Source organism: Sinocyclocheilus rhinocerous, unplaced genomic scaffold, assembly GCF_001515625.1.
Source record: "Sinocyclocheilus rhinocerous isolate Xijiao unplaced genomic scaffold, SAMN03320098_v1.1 scaffold2404, whole genome shotgun sequence".
NCBI classification, from domain to species: Eukaryota; Metazoa; Chordata; class Actinopteri; order Cypriniformes; family Cyprinidae; genus Sinocyclocheilus; species Sinocyclocheilus rhinocerous.
In genome coordinates this window covers 185103-206668 of record NW_015652295.1, presented here as the reverse complement: position 1 = coordinate 206668, position 21566 = coordinate 185103, and the positions used below count along the sequence as shown (strand labels likewise).

At 35.7% G+C, this 21566-nt stretch overlaps 1 protein-coding gene across 1 annotated transcript in view; it reads left to right on the top strand.

Moving 5' to 3' along the window:
- LOC107714466 (regulating synaptic membrane exocytosis protein 2-like) overlaps positions 1-21566 on the top strand; it is a 70972-nt gene that overhangs the window by 35370 nt on the left and 14036 nt on the right. Inside the window, exons 20-26 of the mRNA XM_016520305.1 lie at positions 782-829; positions 1600-1635; positions 2542-2583; positions 5578-5600; positions 8224-8363; positions 9668-9829; positions 15851-16038. Of these exons, the coding sequence (XP_016375791.1) occupies positions 782-829; positions 1600-1635; positions 2542-2583; positions 5578-5600; positions 8224-8363; positions 9668-9829; positions 15851-16038 (639 nt within the window). The remainder of the gene's footprint in view (positions 1-781; positions 830-1599; positions 1636-2541; positions 2584-5577; positions 5601-8223; positions 8364-9667; positions 9830-15850; positions 16039-21566) is intronic.

Genomic DNA, 21566 nt, shown 5'->3' with positions numbered 1-21566 from the left:
CCAGTCTCAATGTTCTTCTGCAAGACGCATGCAGTTCTGTTCATTAACCGCTAGAGCGCCAAAAGATACGGACTGCAGCTTTAAAAATTTAACAGTAATAGTGCCCAATGAAATGTTGTTGTTTTTTTTCTATAAATTGCATTTAAATTTTTTAAATGGTTTCATTTTTTTTTTTTTTTTTGTCAAAAACTGTGGTAATCAGTTGAATTCATAAATGCGTAATGCGTGCTTCAGTATGTATATTAGACAGAGACAAGCAGAACATGCACACTTCATATTTAAATGACAGTCTTTTGCTGTTTAATATTCACAGATTTGAGTCCATATCGTGATTTCAACTGTACAGCCCTACTTTTGATTTATTAATCCAAACTTTGCTGTGACATTCTGCGTTATACAGTAAATTCCATTATATATTATAGATTCTGTATTCATTTTCTGCATTGCAGAAATCATAGGGCCCTATGCACTGTATACTGCTTGCGATTATTTCAATAATACAGTCAGTAGTATGCTAGAAACTGCACACTGCACAAAAACAGTGGAGTAGTATGCTGTTCTGCACATGGTCTGAGTGCCTGTTTCTTTACATCATTTATTTAGCTTACAGCAATATTTATTTATTTATTTATTTTACTTTATTTTAATAGTGTTGGTAACTTCTCTTGAGCGTGAGCATGTGTGTGTGTTTTAACTTGGTTAGAGTGTTCCTGTGTGTTTGTGGGACACACTGATCATTCGATTCACCCTCTGTTTATGTGTGTGCCGTTTCCCACACAAGAATCCCAGGAAAAGCCTGTAGCTCCCCCAGCTGTCAATGGGAGGAAAGGCAAGTGTGTGTGAGCGTGTGAATCTCTCTGTGATGTTTTACTGCGTGTTTGTGCTGGATAGATTTAGTACAAGTAGATGTTGTATACATTTGCAGTACTTACTGTTTATACGGGTGTCATCAGATATATAGTATAGTATGCTATGATTGTGTTGGTGATGCCATTAAGAAACATATTTTGTTATTGAAAATGTTTAGAAATTCTGGTTTCACACCAAGCTGCACTATTGTTCTAGTTATGTGGGATCTAATATTAATTTAAGAATAAGAATAATTGGTTATTATTATGTTTTTTAAGCCACTGTACCCATGTGTAAACTGAATACCTTCAATCACATGTAGATGGCTCAATAGCCATCAATAATGTATAAAAAATCAATAAAATCAGTAAATAAAAAATATTTTTTATTTATACTCAATAAAAAATCAGCTTCACTTTCATAATTAGAACTAAAGCTATGTTTTTTAGTATTTTTATATAAAATATATACAAAATAAATAAATTATATAAATTACTAAAATAAAATTTTTGTTTCCTGTTATTTTTTAATTAATTAGTACAAGTGAAATAATATATATATTTTTTTTTCATTTTAGAGAAAAAATAACTTTTTAACACTATAAGGGTTAATTGTGCAAAATTGTAAATTGGACATGCTTAAATGTGCCTTATACAGTATGTGCACTCTGCAGGCCTGTACTACGCACATCTAATTAACAGGTTTGTTAAGCAGGAGCATTGATTGTTTCTACTTGTGTTGTAACTTCAGAGGTGACATGGGAGGACCAGCAGAAGAAAGCTCTTGGTATGGCACAACCTGTGCTCTTCATCGGCCCTTAGTAGAGTAGATCAATCCTAGTGTGCTTCTGAGGGATCTAGATTTCTGCTCTTCACTCTCTGCTCTCGCTGCTCTTGTTGCTGCTGTGTTATTTGCTTAGACTGAACCTTCTGAAGGTTCAAGTAGAGACATCAAATTGAACTGCTAGTTTTTCTTTGGCGTCACTATAGCAACTTGAGGTAGACGTAAGGCCACATTCCTAGTCATTTACATGAATTAATTAACACACTTTTATTGATGCTGAGACGAACAGTTCTCACCGATACCTTATGATACACAAAAATGTACGTTTTCGTTTCTGGAATTATTATTACTTACAATTGAAGTAAATATGAAAAGCAGAACAATAGAATAAACTACATGAATCATTACATTTACAGCACTAAAATAGGAAAAGTGGAGGCTTGTGGGATTTTGGAAAGCTACTGAACTGATAATGGCCTTTTTGTTGTAAATGTCATTTTATAAGATTTTGCTTTTCAAATGAAACTTTAAATGAGAGCCGAATTGAGACAATAGCATGTGAGTGATTATAAATGCTTTGTAAATTGTAGCATTGCTTGTAGTATGTAGTGGGGAAAATAGGCTACCGATGGTGGTCTGTCTGTAGTGTGTGTTTGAGATTTATGTATTTCATTAACCTTCGCTCAAAGTATGCATCAGTTCTTTGTTTTGATGCTTTACATCTTTTAAAGGGTTGTTTTTTTTTTGGTGTTGGATTTCTCAGATCTGTTTTACGTTTGTTTCGGCATGTTAGGAGTGATGAGTTTCTGGATGAAATTCATCTAAACTCTGTTTGTGTGTGAGAGTGTGTGTCCATCATCACATTGTGTGTCTGTCTAAACTTTTGTTTTCCTCTCATCCACACATCAGCTGTAGTGTCAGAGTCAACAGTGTCAGAGAATGGAGATGCAGGTATTGTATACAGATTGAGTTTGTGTAGCACCAACATAAAGCCCTTCAAAACAACCTTTGGAGACGCGTGTGTGCGTGTGCGTGTGGGTGTGTGCGCGTGTGTGTGCGTGCGTGTGTACGTGTGTGTGTGCGTGCGCGTGTGTGTGCGTGTGTGTGTGTGTATGCTGGAATAAGCAGTGTATATGATTGGGTAGAATTGCTAAAAGAGTTTAAAACATCGCAACTACACAAAAGTTCAAGAGTTTGAGGTCAGTTTCTTTAAAAGAAATTCATACTTTTATTCAGCAAGGATGCATTAAGTTGATCAAGAGTGACAGTAAATACTTTCACATTGTTATAAACTACTTCTGTTTTATTTAAATCCTGTTATTTTGAACTTTCCATTCATCAAAGAATCCTGAAAAATAGAAAACAATTGTTTTAAATTGCAATAATATTTCACAATATTACTGTATTTTTACTACAGTAAAACCAGTGGTGAGACTTTAAAAAAAAAACATTTAAACTTTCTGGCCTCAAACTTTTGAACGGTCTTGTATAAAGAGTTTATTTAAAGTGTGCAAGTTTTAACTTGCAAGAAGTGTACTTTGAGGGGTACAACAGCTTATCACTGGGGCAGTTCCTTCAAAAAGACATCTTCTTAACCACTAAAGGGTGCATAATAGTACCATTAGAGTGCACATTATTACCTTAAGGGTACATTACTAATATAATGTACTAATATGCACCCTTTAAGCCCAAAGAATACTTAGGCTTTTACGTATATGCAAGGGTCTGTGTTAGTGCTGGGCGGTATACCGGTTCATACCGAATACCGGTGTTTATTTTTGTTATGATATGAATTTTTAATCATGATAGTAAAATAGGGCATTCTAAGTCAATATACTGCAGTATTTCCTCTCTCAATCAGTAAAAAATACGGTTAACACACGGTCATGCATAAAAAAAAAATACCGTCATGTACCGTGAAACCGGTATAATTTTGAAAAATACCGTGATATAAATTTTTGGTCATACCGCCCAGCACTAGTCTGTGTACAGTGCATGTAACGCAAATTTAGGCCCAAGTATTTCAAAATATAGTCCATTTCAGGTGTACGTGAATGCAGGCAGTTGAAAGCTTCATCTTTGTCCAGTGTCTGCGCTATTTTTCTCCAGAGGTTATGACCATTAAAAATGTCTTTGTATTCTTTTAGCTTAAAGTTGTGTCTATCCCACAACCCGCTCACACAAGCGCTTGTCAATGTGGGTGTAGTTGTTGCAGTCTCCGCTGTTTTGATGTTGTTCCATCTCTTTAGTTTCGTTTTGTACGATGAAACAACAGCTCGAGCCAGTGCTGCCACCTTGTGGAACAACTGATTAGTGCAAAACAAACTCAATGCGAACTGTGCGTACAAAGTATGTGCGGTTACAAAAATCGGATGCTGTGTGTACAGTACACATACTATTCTGGTGATGAAATTGCGTCACGCGCACTGTACGCAGACCCTTGCATACTCGTAAAAACAAAGTATACTTTGCCATTTTTTTTACCAGAATAGTACACGCACCACCCGATTTACTTTGTATGCGCAGTTTGCACATGCACATTAAGTGTGTTTTGCACGAATCAGTTGTTCCACAAGGTGGCAGCACTGGCTCGAGCTGCTGTTTCACAGTAGAAAATTAAACTAAAGAGATGGAACAGCAACAACATTACGGAGACTGCAACAACAACAGAAAGATGCATTGACAAGCGCTTTGTGAGGGGGTTATGAGACAGACGCAACTTTATTTTAAAACAGTACAACAACATTTTCATCAGTCATAACTTCTGGAGAAAAATAGCGCAGGCGCTGGACAAAGACGAAGCTTTCTAGAGCGTATATGTGTCATCTGCCTGAGTTCATGCACACTATCAAGTGGAGTACACTTTGAAAGGCTACACATTTGACTGTACGCATACGCTAGCGTACACGTACAAAAACAACGTATACTTTGGGCTATAGGAGTAAAGATGGTTGTCCCTTTGTTGTGCCTTTGAGGTTACTGGCCTAGTTACAGTGTTGCCAAGTCCGGGGTTTTCCCGGAGAATTGGGCTACTTTAACACTGTTGCCGCAGGTTGAAGTGACCCCAATAACACAATATTTAGCCACTGAAATGCGAATTTTACTGGGGAACCCCACCAAAAAAACCCTGTATTTTAGCCCCCGGAATGCAATTTTTAATGGTTGACCCCCCTCTAAATGCAACTGGGCTAGTTATGGGCTAGTTTTGAGTAGCAATTGGGCGGGATATCATGTTGTATCTTCCAGACAGAAGTCGATTAGATATGTTGTAATTCATTGCATTAATGTTGATATTTTAAAACATGTGGAATTCAATGATTTACAGCTATATCATTCCAAACATCCAAGGCATCAGTGTTAAAACCAAGTGTTGAAATATGAGCGTTCCCTGTGTTGGTTGATGAGTTGTATTGAATATGTGTGATAAAAGTTCAAAAGCTTATAATTTTTTTTTTAATCAGTTCCTTGGGGACTCTGTGAACTCGTTATTTTTGTGGCTTTTTGTTCATTGCTGCGTTATGAGCTCATGTGTTAGTTTTGAGCTTATCTACAGTACAGTATATGCAAGTGTACTCCTAAAACTTAACAAAGGAAATGTTTAGTAGACATACAGCACAAGATTTAAAGATGCAGTCTCTTCTTTAGTCTTGCAGAATCTGTGATGGCTGTTCAATCTGCTGATCAAACATGTTCATAAAACAGAGAAGTTACTTTGAATAACTGGTCAAATCAGTTTTCATTCTGCCGGTTACTGGCATTATGTTTTCTTTCTGGTTATTTGGGTTGACTGGATCAGATACAGTTGAAAAATGCGGTCCATATAAGTTTATGTGAGCCGTGTGTCACTTTGAAGTTTGCTGATGTGTATTTGTATGTAACAAGCAACAATGCAGTGTCACATGCTGTGCTTCAGTGCATCTAACCCTTGTTTGTCTTTCCACACAGGCACTTTGAAGGATCCATCAAGGGTATGTTTCTTTCTCTTATTGCTTGAGTTTATTTCCTCAGTGTTTTGTGTCCTTCTATAGTAAAGCAGTAGTAGTTATTTGGGAATAGAGGAGCTTTTCTTCATGGTGACTTCATTCGGAGAGGAGAAGTCTCAGCCAATGGATCACAACTCCCTTGATATTTTAAGCACATTTACAAACATGTCCGATGCCAGTCGTTTGGTCTTTGTCACCAGTGGAGAAGTTGAGAATAGCTGGCAGACACTAAGGAATGAACTCTTCAGCTGATATAAAGTTTCACCACCGTTACACTGTGTCCCAACCAGGTGCAATGAGAAGTTCCTCTCAAAGCAAAATGGATCCAGTGGGTCCAAAAGACATTTGGATGCGAAAGATTAGCAATTTGTGCAAACATTTTTAATAAACTGATGTTTTGGTAATATCTAGTGGATGTTTGACGTCAGTTTATCTCAAGTTCACACTGGTGTTCAATCAGTGTTTAGAGAATCACATTAACATTAACACAATTCACTAAAATTTGACTACATTTGACCATTGCTTTTCATTTTAAGTCTGTAATTTACAACCTATGTTACACTACCATTCAAAAGCTTGAGGTGAGTAAGATTCATTAATTAAAAAAAGAAAGTTAATTAATACTTTTATCCAGCAAGGATGCATTAAATTGATCAAAAGTAACAGTAAAGACATTTATAATGTTACAATATACTTGTATTTATATAAATGCAGTTTTTTAAACTTTCTTTTCATCAAAAATCCTGAACAAAACTGATAATTTATACAAATAATTTCAACATTGATGATAATAATCATGTTTCCTGAGCAGCAAATCAGTATATTAAAATATTTTCTGAAGGAGCGTGTGACACTGAAGACTGGAGTAATGATGCTGAAAATTCAGCTTTGATCACAGCAATAAATTACATTTTACAATATATTACAATAGAAAGCAGTTATTTTAAACTGTAATAATATTTTACAATATTACTGTTTTTATTTGATCAAAAAAATGCACCCTTGGTGAGATTAAGAGACTTCTTTCAAAAACAAGTAAAAAATCTTACCAACCCCAAACTTTTAAAAGGTTGTGTACATTGAGAAATGTTTTATTTTCTAACTTAAATAAGACACTGAAATTTTTTTTATTTTTTTTTCAGTATCCAAGTACTTTTTGTGGCCACATCATGTTAAATGAGTTTTGGACCAATGAGATTTTGCAGTGGGCGGAGCTTCTCAGTGCAGCACGACAAATAAAAGGTTGCAGTTAGTGAGAACAAAAACTCTTTAGATTAGCATTAAGGATTTACTGTTTGTTGCTTTATCATGTTGTGCCTGCTTAGGTCCTCACACAAGCTGTTTCTCATGGTTACATAAAGCGTCAAGTATCTGTCAAACCTGTGTTCCTGATACACTGCTGAAATATAGCATCCGTGTAGAGTTTACTATAAGAGAAGATGAGCGCTGTGAATCCTGTCGTTATATAACAGCTGATCTCCTTCCCGTCCTCTGTTCTCTTTTGATTAATTGTATAAGTTATATAAAATCCGTTTTTTGACAGCTGAGAGCGGTGTGTGTTCTAGAATATGGCATCTTTTGTGACTTTTCTAAACATTTTAATTATTGGTTCTGTTTTAAACCCTATGAGCTGACTACCTAGACTACATTTAACACACTTTCCACTGGAAATAAGGACTGACAAACATAAAATATAAGGTGGCATCACATGTATCAAAGATAGTTGATGAAGTCAGGAACTCCTGACCAGAAATATACTGATATATAATTCAGAAATTCAGTGTAGCAGTACCCTGACTAAAGTCTATTGGTTTGCTTATTACTAGCGTATTATTGTTAGCTTAGCAGCATGCTAACATCTTAGAGTGCAGCATTCCGGTTCCTGAATTAAAAACGTCACTCATTTTCTCCATAGGGAAATAGATTTTTAATTATAACTTGTAAACCTTTACAGGCAGACCTCTTGTGAGCTCTGAGGTTGTTAATTGATTGTATATGCTTTTGTTGAATCCATCTGTTCACATTATTTCAAATAATCATGTTTGACACAGTGGAATTCATGTTAGAAAAACGACATTACCCCTGATGCTCTACAGCAAATTCCACCAATCAGAAAGTTGGGGTGGGCAAATTACGGCAAAATATTTTTAGCTCCGCCCATTCCCATGAAGCAACGTAAATGACGTAATCGCGCCGGCCGCCATATGCTCTCAAAGCACTTGAATATTTGTATTTGTATGCACAGTTTGTAATACATTTAAAATATGTTGTTTCTATATGTATAATAAGCTAATTTAATTTGATAGTTTTTTTAATTTTTGTTAAGTGCACAGTCTTGTACCTTCATCTTTTGGTCCGATTTTCATTTACTTTTTTTGCTGCAAATCAAATTTTGTAATGTTGCTCAACAAAGGCTGTTTAAAAATCTCTTTGGAAACAATTAATGGGAAAAATACTTCCGGAACCAGTGCTGCTGAAAAAGGTGGGCGGGCACTAACGCACTCTATAGGAATCAATTGTGAGATTGATGCAGTTCTTGTTTAGAAGGCAGTTCTGTGCAGCATTATTTTAATGTAATAATCAGCATGTTTTTTCCCCCCCCTCACAGCGTGGGATGGACAGTCTCTCCATGAGGTCGTCGGACAGTGATGTAAGCGACGTGTCCGCTATGTCGAGCACATCTCGGCTTAGCAGCACGAGCTACATGTCTGTCCAGTCAGAAAGGGTGCGAGCGAGCCGCAGGATCAGGTAAGTGCACAGTAAACCCCCTGACCCTGATAGCTGTGGATGTGTCTGCCGTCAGGAACACACTTACTGTGCTTCTGGTGAGTTCAGGTTGGGCTCTGTCTGCTTGTGAAGTGATCCGAACCTCTGAACTTGCCAAGAGTGTGTTTACCAATGACTGAGACCACATCACATGGTTTTGAGCAAACGTGTGTAGGTGAATCTCAAGAAGAAATGTCCAACTCGTATTTACCTTCAAAACAAAAGGGAAACAAATCTCAGTTCTCAATTACATATCAATTATTTTTACTGTAATGCAATTCATATAGTTTGGTAAGGCACGATTTATTCATGGTTTTGAAAGAACTCACTTATGCTCATGAAAGCTGCATTTATTTGATACAGTAAATACAATAATATTTTGAAATATTATTGCCATTTATGTTCTATTGTAATATATTTTAAAATGTAATTTATTCCTGTGATCAAAACCTGAGTTTTTAGTATCATTCCTCCAGTCCTCAGTGTCACATGATCCTTCAGAAATCATTCTAGTATGCTGATCTGCTTCAGTGTTGAAAACCGTTATGCTGCTTCATATTTTTTGTGGAAGCTGTGATTCATTGCAATTTTTTTTTTTCAGAATTCTTTGATGAATAGGTTCAAAAGAACAGAATTTATTTGAAATAGAATTTCTGTAAGAATTAAAAAAAAAACTTTGTAGTCTCTTTTGATTAATTTAATACATCCTTGCTGAATAAAAGTATTAATTTCTTTAAAAATAATTCATTGATTTTCATTATTAAATTTTATTATTAAATATTTTCATTAATACATCCTTGCTGAATAAAAGTATTAATTTCTTTAAAAATAATTCATTGATTTTTTCATTATTAAATTTTATTATTAAATATTTTCATATCGCACAAATGAGAATGATAATTTTGAGGAGAAAAGCTTACTTTTCATGAATGTTGCAATGCAAAAAGTGTTTATAGCCTAAAATGTACTTTTGAAATATGGATTGGACGTTTTTCACTAGTTATAAAAGATTCAGCCATTAACAGAAGGACTGAAACTCTCAAGAGAATCTCACGGTATATGACAGCATCATTCTGTCACAGAATCGCTCTTGTTCACAAAGAGAGTTCATTTTTCACATTTTCATACTGTTATTTTGCTCAAGGTTTGTTTTATTTTCTTCATCTCATGTCTGCTAGGCTTATATCTGTCTTTTCTGTGTCTTTTCTGTCTTGCATGCTTCCTTTCATGGTGTCGTGGCATGGTTTATGTGTGTATATGTGTGTGTGTGTGTGTGTGTGTGTCAGCCGTGCGGAGGCTCTTCAGAGTCAGGGAGAGGAGGGCGCTGTCTCTGTGGAAGAGCAGGTGGAAGCCACTACAGCGAGTGCACAGGGAGCGGGGCATGATGGGGAGGTGGGTGGGGCTACTGTCAACCCAGAGCAAGAGGAAGAAGAGGAGGAACCTGAGAGGTTAGATGCAAAGCGTCTCATAAACCCAGCTAGTGTCTTCCAGCTAGTGTGATCATGCCTAAATATCTGATGTATTCCCATGTAAATCTCATGAAATAAGAGTTTAGGAATGAGGAGAGCTAGGAAATAGTTTTATTTACATAGTATGCGTTCTTGTGTGCATGTCAAGTTTTTAGCACACTGAAAAAAAAAAGTTTTTTTTGGACAAACAAAACAAAAATACAAAAACGTTACAGGCAAATGTAATAGTTTTTGTCAAATTATATTTAAGGTTTGATTGAAACCTTAAATTTTGATTTAATATGAATGAGAAATATTAATTATTATTATAAATATTATTAAATATATATATTTATTTTACAAAAATATTCATACAAAGTAAAAAAGATTATTTATTCTAAAGATCATAAGCAATATATTTTCTGTAGACATAAGCTAAAATGTAACTTAATGTAGGTCAGTATAATAATTAGAGCCCGACCGATATGGGTTTTTGGGGGCCGATACGATATTAAGGAGTAAAAAAAAGTCTGATATCGATATATCAGCCGATATCCTTTATGGTACAGTACCAGTCAAATTTTGGACACACTTCCCATTCGTGTGTCCAAACTTTTGACTGGTACTGAATATAGAATACAGTATATACATAAACAGAATATATAAACACATTTTTATGTGGAAATCAGGGCCCTACTAATGTAGCAAATGAGTGAAAAGTGAAAGAGTTGGCTGGTCGGCAGTAGCAAACTATGGAGCACGTCCTGCTGGACAAACTAAGTAATTACACCATTTCAAGCATTTTATCTTCGTTATATGTTCTGTAAAAAATGTTGGTGGCAGATCTGCGGCATATTCGCCAATGCCAATATATCTGCGACAGGCTCATATCGGACAATAAAATCGGCAAAACTATAAATAGGTCAGGATCTAATAATAATATCTTTTGGCTTTATACAGATTCATTTCACCATAAACAAAAGCTAAATAAGCTATAATGAATGAAAGAAGAATTCTCACTTAATTTTCACCAAAAACGTTTTGTTAGTTATAATTTAGTTTATTTGCTATAAAGACAACTTCGAAAGATCTTAATGTTTATTGTGATGTCGTTTTTAATTATGCATCATATTTTCTGTTATATACTTAAAAAAACACAGGAAAAATTAATAAAAAAATTAAATAAGTTCAATGCTGTCAGTAAAGCTAGCCGGCATGTTTAATGTCAATTAAGCAAAAATACGAAAAAATAAATACATACATAAATGAAATATAAGTACAAATGAATTTATTATTTTTATTACATTTCATGTTTATTTTTATGTTTTTATTTTTATTTAATTAATTAATTTTATTTGAACTTCTATGGGAAGCATTGTTTGCTTTTAGACAACAAAATCAAAAACAGGTTTAAACCAGAAAGCATAATTCTCGATTAGACCAAAATCAAAATGCACTTTAAAGTTTGTTAGTTGTGGATGACACCTCTCTCCACTGCCATATAATTCATCATACTGTCCCAAAAGAGCTTGTCTTACATAATATCACAGTCGTCTCAGTGACCCTGGGGAGAGTCGCGTGAACAGCTGCCGTCTCCACTCCAATTAGAGCAGAACCAAGAAAAAAAAGCTTCAGTTCTCAAGCATTTCCAGCGATTTCCACTTCAATAAGTTTTCAGTGCCATTTGTGGGTCACTAATTGAATATAGATGAAGTGTTTGTGATCACTAAAAACGCTACAGAAGATCAAATAGAATTTTAATGTCGTTAACGGAATTTTTCAGCAATTAGCAACTGAGTTTTTACATAACCAGCACTCCGAGACTCTCTTGTACAGATGTTGAGTACTGCAGACCGCATTTTTATTAGGTTACAGTCATTTCAAAGTAGCGGCCGTGCTCCTGAAAACATTTTATGTCTCTTTTGGTCATTTATGTTGGGTTAATGATGGGGAATCTCATTCATAGAGTCAGATGCTGTTGTCAAAGCCAGGCAAGGTCATTTCCTGTCTGTCGTATCTCGTAGCTTATGACCCAAACAGCTCCTCCTCTTCATTGCTTTCCGGAGAGCTTGAGGTTAAGTGCCAAGAAAAGATGAAATGGAGGTGGCTCATCAAAGACAAATTAGCCTTTTTTTGCCTGACAAGACTTAAAACACACACCTTTCCTGCCACAGGTCATGTCAGCATCTTAGAGATCCAGTACTCCAGTAAACTCCAGTTTGTGTGAATGATATTATGAGCCTGTGGGAGTTTAGGGCATTATACAGGTCTATAAAATGTTGTAATGTTTTTAAAAGATTCTGTTCTGCTCATGAAGGCTGCATTTATTTGATTAAAAATACAGTAAAAACAGTCATTTTGATCAATATTATTACCTAAAATAGTGGTTCTAACTGGATGGTGAGACATAATGACAGCAGAAGCACCATTTTTCCGTTTCAGTAGTTTAAAGTGAGAGCCCGTTGACTCTCTGTGCGCATCGCTTCTATCTCCCGCTAAAGACGTAAAGCTCTGCAAGGGCTACAGATGACGCGGTTATTTTAACAACAGTAGCAACGACACAGTGAGCAGCAAAATAGGTTGTTACTTTTGCTAAAACACTGCAGAAAACCAGGATGCAGCAAATGCAATTATTGTTTCCTGTCATAAACAGGGTTTGTGACAAGACGTTTTCTTCATCTACATTTAGCATTATTAATATAAGCATTTCATAACAAAGCATGTTGTAACTGGAAAAATTATTTGTAGACAGCAAGGAAATGTAACTGAAACGTTGAAGTTCCAGTTTAACTTTGTTTTCTGCTCATCGTAAAACTGTTTTGATTATTTCGTACATTGTTTTTTAGTAGAAATTAGTTTATAGTTTAAGCAAAATATCAAATGGTCCAGACTTCACGAGGAAAACTACAAAAATAAAGTGTCTTTTCTCAAGTCACTTAGTCTTCTGCCGTAGGTATATAAATGTAAAAATAATAATTGCCTGATAAAGCATTGGATCTTACCTTTTAATATTCATATCCAATTGGGCTCAAATGTTGAAATATTTTATTTTGTTTTGTAGAAAAATCTTCAGACACCACTGCTTTGGCTCTAGGGGTCTAATATCTTTGATGACTATTTTGACAGTATTTCTGCTGCCCAGATAGACATTTATAACTATTCCAAAAAATTCTTCAAAAAATATCTTGGAATTTCAGTTGAATACCCCTGATTTAAAACTGATTTTAAAAGTGTTGAAAACAGTTTTGCTACTTTTTTACATTATTGTAACATAAATCTTTTGACTTTTTACTGTCACTTTTGATCAATTTAATGCATCCTTGCTGAATAATAATAATAATAACACCTCACTGACCACACATTTTTGAACTGTAGTGTTCAGACCATATAAATATAGACATACAATGCTTTCAATATGTATAAAACTTTAGACTTGTCACTACATGAGTTCATATAAACTAAAAGTGCTTGATGCACAATGAACATATACTGCATTTCTCAGAGCTCAAAACCTTCAACCAGGTCCAAAAATATGCAAAAATCACAATTGTAATCACAATCCTAAACACTAGAAGAACTAACTATACTGTGTAAGTAAAACCTTGTTTATAGTCTTGTGTAGCACCTACTGCTCTGCAGTTCCTTCTGCAGAATCCCAACTTTAGACACAAAAACACAAAGAGCACAGATTGGGGAGAAAATTAGTAGGACGTAAAATTGTCTTTTTTTTTGCTCAGAAACCTTGTCTAAAATTCCAAGTACAGTATTTCAAGAATAGACGTGTGTTGAGACTATTTTATCAAGTTATAGACAATTGTTTGTACAGCTACAATAATAGGACTTACTGAAAACTTTTTATATCCACATCACAAGCAATATCAGGTTGTAGAGGCATATTTAAAATAATAAATACCACGTACGTTTGAGTCCGTGTCTAAGTGTTACAGTGTTTAATGTCAGGTGATCCTGCCTGATGAAGACTTTAACATTCAGAGCAAAGATGAGGCTAGTAGATACAGTTGTCATAGAAACAGCTTCATCTTTGTCGTCACAGCCGTACAAATGTTTCAGCTCAGTGTCAATGAAAAAGTCTCCTCCAATAGTATTTTATATGGTAAATACAAACCTACACAGAAAACAAAAATCAGCTAAAAACTTGCCATTCACAGAAAACCAACAGAACAGTAATCTGTGGTTTCTATTAGTCAAGACGGGTCACTGGCACAGCATCAGATCTCATGTTTGTATCCTAAAGCCGTCCTCTCATATTTTCTCAAGAGAGTTTGATGAGTCACCGTCTCATTATTTTCTCCGTGTTTGACTCGAGAGCTTGTCTCATGTCATCTAAATAGGTCACTATAGAAGCTATCTGCAAACTGTGTCTCTGTGTATAGATACTTACAGTCTCTATACATACTGACCTTTCTATAAGATATGCTAAAGTCAACCTTTTCAGTTAAAATTGTTAATTCTGATTGATTAAATTAATGGTGTAGAGTCTGACTTTACACTAGAGCAGTTTTTATTTTTTACAGCAGTCTGTTATGGCAGATCAAAATAGACACAGCAGCACAGTCTTTACACCTCATGACACCATTACCCTAGTAAAAAAAAAAAAAAATTAAAATGCATTTATTTCATATTAAGTACACTTCAAATCCATTAACACACTTATTGACTTAGTGATATAAAATTAGAATTAAACTTTCTTTATCGCACATTTCTTAATATTATGCATAAAATGTGTTTTAATATCTAAAACACGTTTAATAAGGATTCTGTGATTTCGGTATAATATTGGTCTTTAAATGCAAGATATTTAAAGTGTACAGTACCTGAAGTATACTTGCAATAGTTCCACTTTAGCACAATCAGATATACTTCAGTTCAGCTTTAGTTGGATTACTTTCGCACAATTAAACTGCATTAAGTACAAAATTAGTTGTTCCAATTTAAAGGACTTTAACTATACTAGTTTAGTATACCAACAGTACAATTGCAAGTAGGCTATAAACAAACTACACCATCTCTATTTAAAAACATTTTCTCTGAAAGTTTGAGTCAGAATAGTTTACAAGAGCAAGATTATAAACATAATGAGGCTGTGAAAGCGACTAGTGATCAGATGAGTTTATCTGTTCGGTGTGATGATATTTAATGTCCTCAATAACCTCTGTAGTCCAATTTAGACACTTGTCGGCTAACACCTTTTTCAAGACAAAGGCAAAGCTTTAAAAAATCACAAGAGGGGTATTACTGATGTATTTTATGTTGTAGAATAAAATGTGAACATTTCTTGAGTTTGTGTTAACACAGACCTTATTTCAGGAATTCAACCAAAAACCCATTCAAAAATCCCGGTGACTTCAGGACAGTGCTAAAATAAAGCAATAAGCCCCAAGAAGCCGTGGTTTACAGTGAATTTATAACAGCTAAAACGCCCTTAGCTGTTATAAATTCACTGTAAACCACGGCTTCACAGGGTTTATTGCTTTTATAAAACGGTTATTCCATATACGTAGTAAGGTTTCACAGAATAAAACAGCGCAAATAAATTAATGATATTAATAAAAACGGTATTCTTCCACCAAACAATGTAGTTCCTCAGAATCAGTTGTGGTTGCAACAAAGTGGTTGCCGAGCAACAGACAAATGTAAACAAAGGTGTATGTTTGTAGAGTAATTTACAACAGCTTCGAACGCGGCTCAACCAATCAGAATCAAGGACCGGAACTATCCGTTTTATAATGTAACTCATTTCTGGGTTTTGGCATACAAAAATACATCATTCCTGCAGCTCTCCATAGATGCAGGTCACGCTTATGCTCCTCAGTAGATGTCCCGTCTTGTGTATGTTGTACCCGTGTGTCTGTCCTTCACCCTTCTCCTAAATCCTGTAGCTGAATCCTGTCCCTTCCTCTCTCTCCCTGTCCCTGTCCCTGTCCTCCTCTCCTTTCCTCTTCCTGTATCTCCTGCACCTGACATGGCTGACAGTGAGTTAACATCTAAAATGAAACACAGGGCTCAGACGGCCACCCCGGGCTCCAACATCACCAAGAGCTCCAGTGTGGGTGGAGACATGTGCTCGCTGGGCAGGAACGACGACGAGGACGACGACAAGAAGAGGCGCTCCAGCTTCGGAGCCAAGATGGCCGCCATGGTGGGACTGGGGAAGAAGAGTCAAAGCACCTCCCAGCTGGGCCCGGAGGGTGAGTGAACTGAGCTGGTACACAAACACAAACATGTGGTGAACTTTATGGAAGCTCCCTGCTAAAACGACCAGGGGTGCGTGGGTTTCCTAAAAGCATCGTTAACCAACTGTGGTCGCAAGTTCTGTCGTTACCAACATAGTTCAATGATTCGGTGTTTCCCGAAACCATAGTTCAAACGAACATTCGCAAACGTACGTGGTTGGAACTACAGCTCTCGAAGAAACACACCCCAGAATGGTTTTACATGTTGGTTCAGTGCTGGTGATGCAGGTTGACAATGCTAGTTTTAATGGTTAAGCTACTGTAGTTTTCTTCCACGTGTGCGAGTATTATGAGTTTATATTTATATACATGACACGGTCATGGAAATTTCTGTGGCGAATATGCATTTTATAGTTTTGTTTATAAGCATTGCTGATAAACCATATTTTGCTTGTAAACCATATCGTGGAGGCTTTTTAATTAACCAGTTCAGTACAGATAAAGGGCTACCATTTTAGACAATTTTAGGCATTTTTTAAAACCATTTTTTTGTGCTCACTGAGGCTTGTTTATTTGATCAAAAATGCAGTAAAAATAGTAATATTGTGGAAATATTATTACAATTTACAATATCTGTTTTCTGTTTGAATATATATTAAAATGTAATTTATTTCTGTGATGCGCAGCTGTATTTTCAGCATCATTACTCCAGTCTTCAGTGTCACATGATCTTCAGAAATCAGTCTAATATGCTGATTTACTGCTCAAGAAACATTTCTTATTATCATCGTTGTTGCGCTGATTAATATTTTTGTAGAAACCGTGAAAGATTTTTTTGTTCTTTGTTGAATAGAAAGTTCAAAAGATTATTTATTTAAAACAGAAATATTTTGCAACATTGTAACAATCTTTTGTAAATGTCTTTACAGTCACTTTTGATCAATTTAATGCATCCTTGCTGAATAAAAAATATTATTTTCTTAAAAGTAAAATAAATTGTAACTGACCCCAAACTTTAATGTATATAATTCTCTTTTTCTTTCTTAGTATTTTTTTGTCTTGTTTTCAGTACAAATATCTAATCATTCTTGAAGATGCAAAATGGCTTAAGATATTAAGTCTTGTTTTCAGAAAAAAAATATCAAAATGTTTTTAGTTTTTGCTTTAAACAAGAGAGAAAAATATCTGCCAATGTGGCACAAAAATAATATTGTTTTGCCTTTGAATTAAGATAATTTTTCTTACCCCATTGGCAGATACTTTTTCTTGATTTAAGCAAGAACTAACAAAATATTTAAAAAAAATAGTATAATATATAATAGTAAAAATAATATAGATACATTTTTTAGAACATAAGACTTAATATCATAAGTCATTTTGCTTCTCAAGAAAATGCATCTTGATTCAAGAATGTTTAGATTTTAAATTAGAAAACAAGACAAAAATACTAAGAAAATCTTTTTTGCAGTGTAGTGTTTTGGGAGATGGCCTTGCAATTTTTACTTTATGTAGTTCACACCCACGTAAAACTTTTAAATTTTTTCCCTCTATTAATTTACCGTGAATAAGGATGTCTGGTGGATACGATGTTTTGCTGATGACCTAAATAACAGATAAAGAGAAGGCCATGTTTGGATGAGGTATTTTGCAGAGCATTCAGTTCCATTGTAAATGCAGGTCATGCAATCAATAGGCACCGATTCAGCCTGTTTAAACAGCCCAATCTACTATGATGTGCTTTCTCTGTTTCTGTCAGTGAGTTAGTCTGTTGTGTTTAATATGGCGTTTATCAGCACAGTGGCTTTGAGCAGAAGCTCTCGCGTGCCACTCTTCAGATAGATGTGGAGGAACCGTGAACAAGCCTGAATGTTTTTCTAGGCCACAGTGTTTGTTATTGTGGAGATGAACGGGGTCTGGTCGTCTCAAGGTCTGTCACATTTCGATATTCGGACTACGACGTGGCAGCTGCACTGATGCCAACACCATCATGGATCGCATGTCAATCTTTTCAATTGCTTGTGAGTTTCTGAAAAATGAAGGTTCTTTATTGGCATGTATGATTCCATCGTGAACCCTAAACATCCATGGAATCTTTCCATTGTACAAAAGGTTTCTTATAATGGAAAAAAGGTTCTTTAGAATATTAAAATGTTCTTCATACTAAGATCATACCGATCACTGAAAGGATCTTTGGGGAACCAAAAATGGTTCTTTTATGGCATTTACTGGCGAAACCCCCTTTTGGAAACTTTGGTTCCATCCATATAGAGTAAAGTCAGTCTTTCCATTACCAACAGTACATCCCATCTGATGCAAATGTTGCTTTTGTACCAGCACAACATGATATTTGTATATTGTTCTACACTGTTATGCAAGAGCTGGCTTTGAGCATACAGCTCAGCCATTCAGATCAATCAGGATCATTAGGATCCAGTTGGACCATGCAGTCAAACTGGTACAATTTATTCATAAAACTGAATCTGAATAGGTCTGTGTTCATTCATTTTACAGCCCTGTGTAATATATATAACCACTGCCAGTAGAAACTCATGTAGAAGTCATGTGGTGCAACTACCATGCAGAAAAAAACCTAAAACAGGAAGTGATGTCATTGAGATGGCACCTGCAGGGCCCCGCAGTCAAGAAAAATGTACCTTTTTTTGTGATAAACCAAGCATCATTTAGGTTGCAAAACGTCACATGGTGCATCTACCCAAAAACTTGATATTTTCATGATGTGTATAAAAAAGATTAAGATACTATATACACTAATGTGTTCAAAATATAAGAAAATTTTTTTACACCACATGACATAAGACATTTTTCAAAATAGTCATACAGGTTTGGAACCACATAATGGTGAGTAAATGATGAGAGAATATTCATTGCTTTTCAGTTATAAATATTTTGAAAGAATTCTCTCTTTAATATGCAGCATCAAAGTTTTGAAAAACCATATAAAACCAGTATGAATACAAAAAATGCCATTTTTTAAAAGGATTTTCTTTAGCATTGATCCTACTAATATGAATAACTGCAAATTAAAGAACTACTAATCACTAATAAAGTGTTATAGGAAAAAACTGAAACTTCACCTTTAAAAAAAATCTTTGAAAAAAATATTCCTTTAACGTCCCAAAATGACCTCCTATTTTCTCTCTTTCTGAGAAAAGTACCTTGTCATTCACTTTTTCCGTGGTGGAAGTCGTGACCCAGTGAGTAGCCCATCTGAACACACACACACACACAGTCATATGAGCTAGCTTTGAGGAAGCGCATGTCCCTCTCTACAGCTTACAGGCAGGATTCAGGGGTCCCACTGGTGTAATCATGCCTCGCGCCCCGCTCTGCCTCATAAAGACCTGCTGGGATGAGATGGATTGAATCGGATGCTCTGTGTGGTCGTGCGGTGAAATCTATGATCAGACACACTGGTCAAAGCTTCCCTTTAGATAAAGTAGATTTACAGCATTTACAGCATGCGAGGGGGTAAATTGCCCTCACAGATGCCCTGTTGCTGTCTGTTGAGGGAAGACTGTTGGGCTTAAAAGGGCTTTGCTGCTGGAGGAACTTCCTGCAGCGCTTGCTTTGATTTGACTGGTGAGTTGACATAATGGATGCAAATGAGCACTATTTCAGTTCATATAAGCTAACAGCTTGAGTGACGCATCTGTGCTGGAAAGAACACAGCGTTTCTCTGGCTTTGTGTAAAGTGTGTACAATCGGACAACATGCTTGCATGCATTCCCTTTTATGACTAGGTGTTGTATGTAATGTTTTGACTGTACTATAAAAATACCATAATATGTTTGCAGATATTTAGGAAACATGCCAGGTTCACATCAGAAAAACAGTGCTACAGCCAGTTATTCTACTTTGGAATGTGTGTTCCGTGTCGGAATGCCTGTTTTTGTTTTGGTCTGTGTGACTCCGCCCACTGCCAGTTTACCCAATAGTATTGCCTTCAATTGTCAATTGCGCTCGTTCTTGTTGTGTCCTCAATCTGGCAACCCGCGTGAGCGTTGAGTCTAAGGAGGAGGGAGCGGGAGAGACATCTCTCTTCAGTATTTTGAATTTGGACTGCAATGCCCATTTCAACCATTAGTTGTCAATATTACATACTGCACATTTGTGTCATTTACGCACCCTCAGGGCTTAATTTGTACCGGAACAAGCTGGATCCGGATCGGGCACCTCATTTGGCAGATCCCTCTCCTCACGCACCAATGAAAGACGTTCGTGCTGTTTTACAGCATGCATATTTCATGAAAAAGCACGTATGATAATGTCAATAACTTTATCCCCTTTAAATATAAAATGATAATAAATGTATGAAATTAAATATGCGTGTTATCCACGCCAGGTTTTATTTCCACGGTAATAAACTACAACTGTAATTGGTGGACACTGATTTGTGTGTGTGTGTGTGTGTGTGTGAGAGGGGAAGGAAAGCTTAATCGGAAATGTGTAACAATGGCGAATTCTCTCTTTTATTTTCTTTCTTTCTTACTTTTATTGTTTGTTTGTTTACAAAAATACTAGCTTTTTTACTTTGTACATGAACAGGTACTTACAGATAATTACAACCTCAAAAGTTAAAATATTACACACAACCACGTTTAGAGGATAATTGCCTTTATTTTTGTTAAATACAGTTCTTAATGCAACATATTTTACCAAACATGTATACAATATTTCTTACATTTAAACTCGTTTAATAAGAATTTTATAAGTAAAATTAAACAATCGTTGCGAAAAGACTGATGTGACTTAGGTGACTGACATCTTGTCCCTTTAGTTTGCTTTGCATAAAATAAAATAATTTACAATAAACTGTTTTATAGATTAAATAAAACATACACAAACCTATATTTTACCAAGGAAATACAAGTTGGCGGCACTGAGAACTACCTGAAGCGGATGCAAAATATCCACGCTTGCCAGATCGGTCACCCCGCTTTGTTCCGGGACCTCGAAATTTACAAATTAAAAATGTAATTTAATTTATGCTGAGTTCCATAGCATTTTTTTTTTCATACTATGGAAGTCAATGGCTACCTGCAACAATTTGGTTACTCGCATTGTTCAAAATGTCTTCTTTTGTGTTCAGAAGATACAGGTTTGCAATTTACAGGTTTGGAACAACTTGTAAATGAGTAAATGATTACAAAATTTTTCATTTTGGGGTGAACTATCTATTTAGCACACTCGTGCACTTTGTAGTAATGCCAAATTAAAAGTTTTTTAACCGTCATCAGTTACTCACCCTCATGTCGTTCCAGACCCGTATGAGTTTCTTCTGTGGAACGTAGAAGATATTTTGAGAAGTGTTTATTGTCCATTCAGTGGAAGTTAAACTATTTGGTTACCAACATTCATCAAAATATCTTCTTTTGGGTTTAGGAAAAGTAGTTCCCTTTCAGTCGGTCACTCTCGACGTCACGTCGGATGACCGACGAAATTGGGATCTCGCTTAGAGAGACCAATCTACTTCGAGTGTAAACTAAACGAGCCAATGCACATTGGCATGCGATTATTGCATC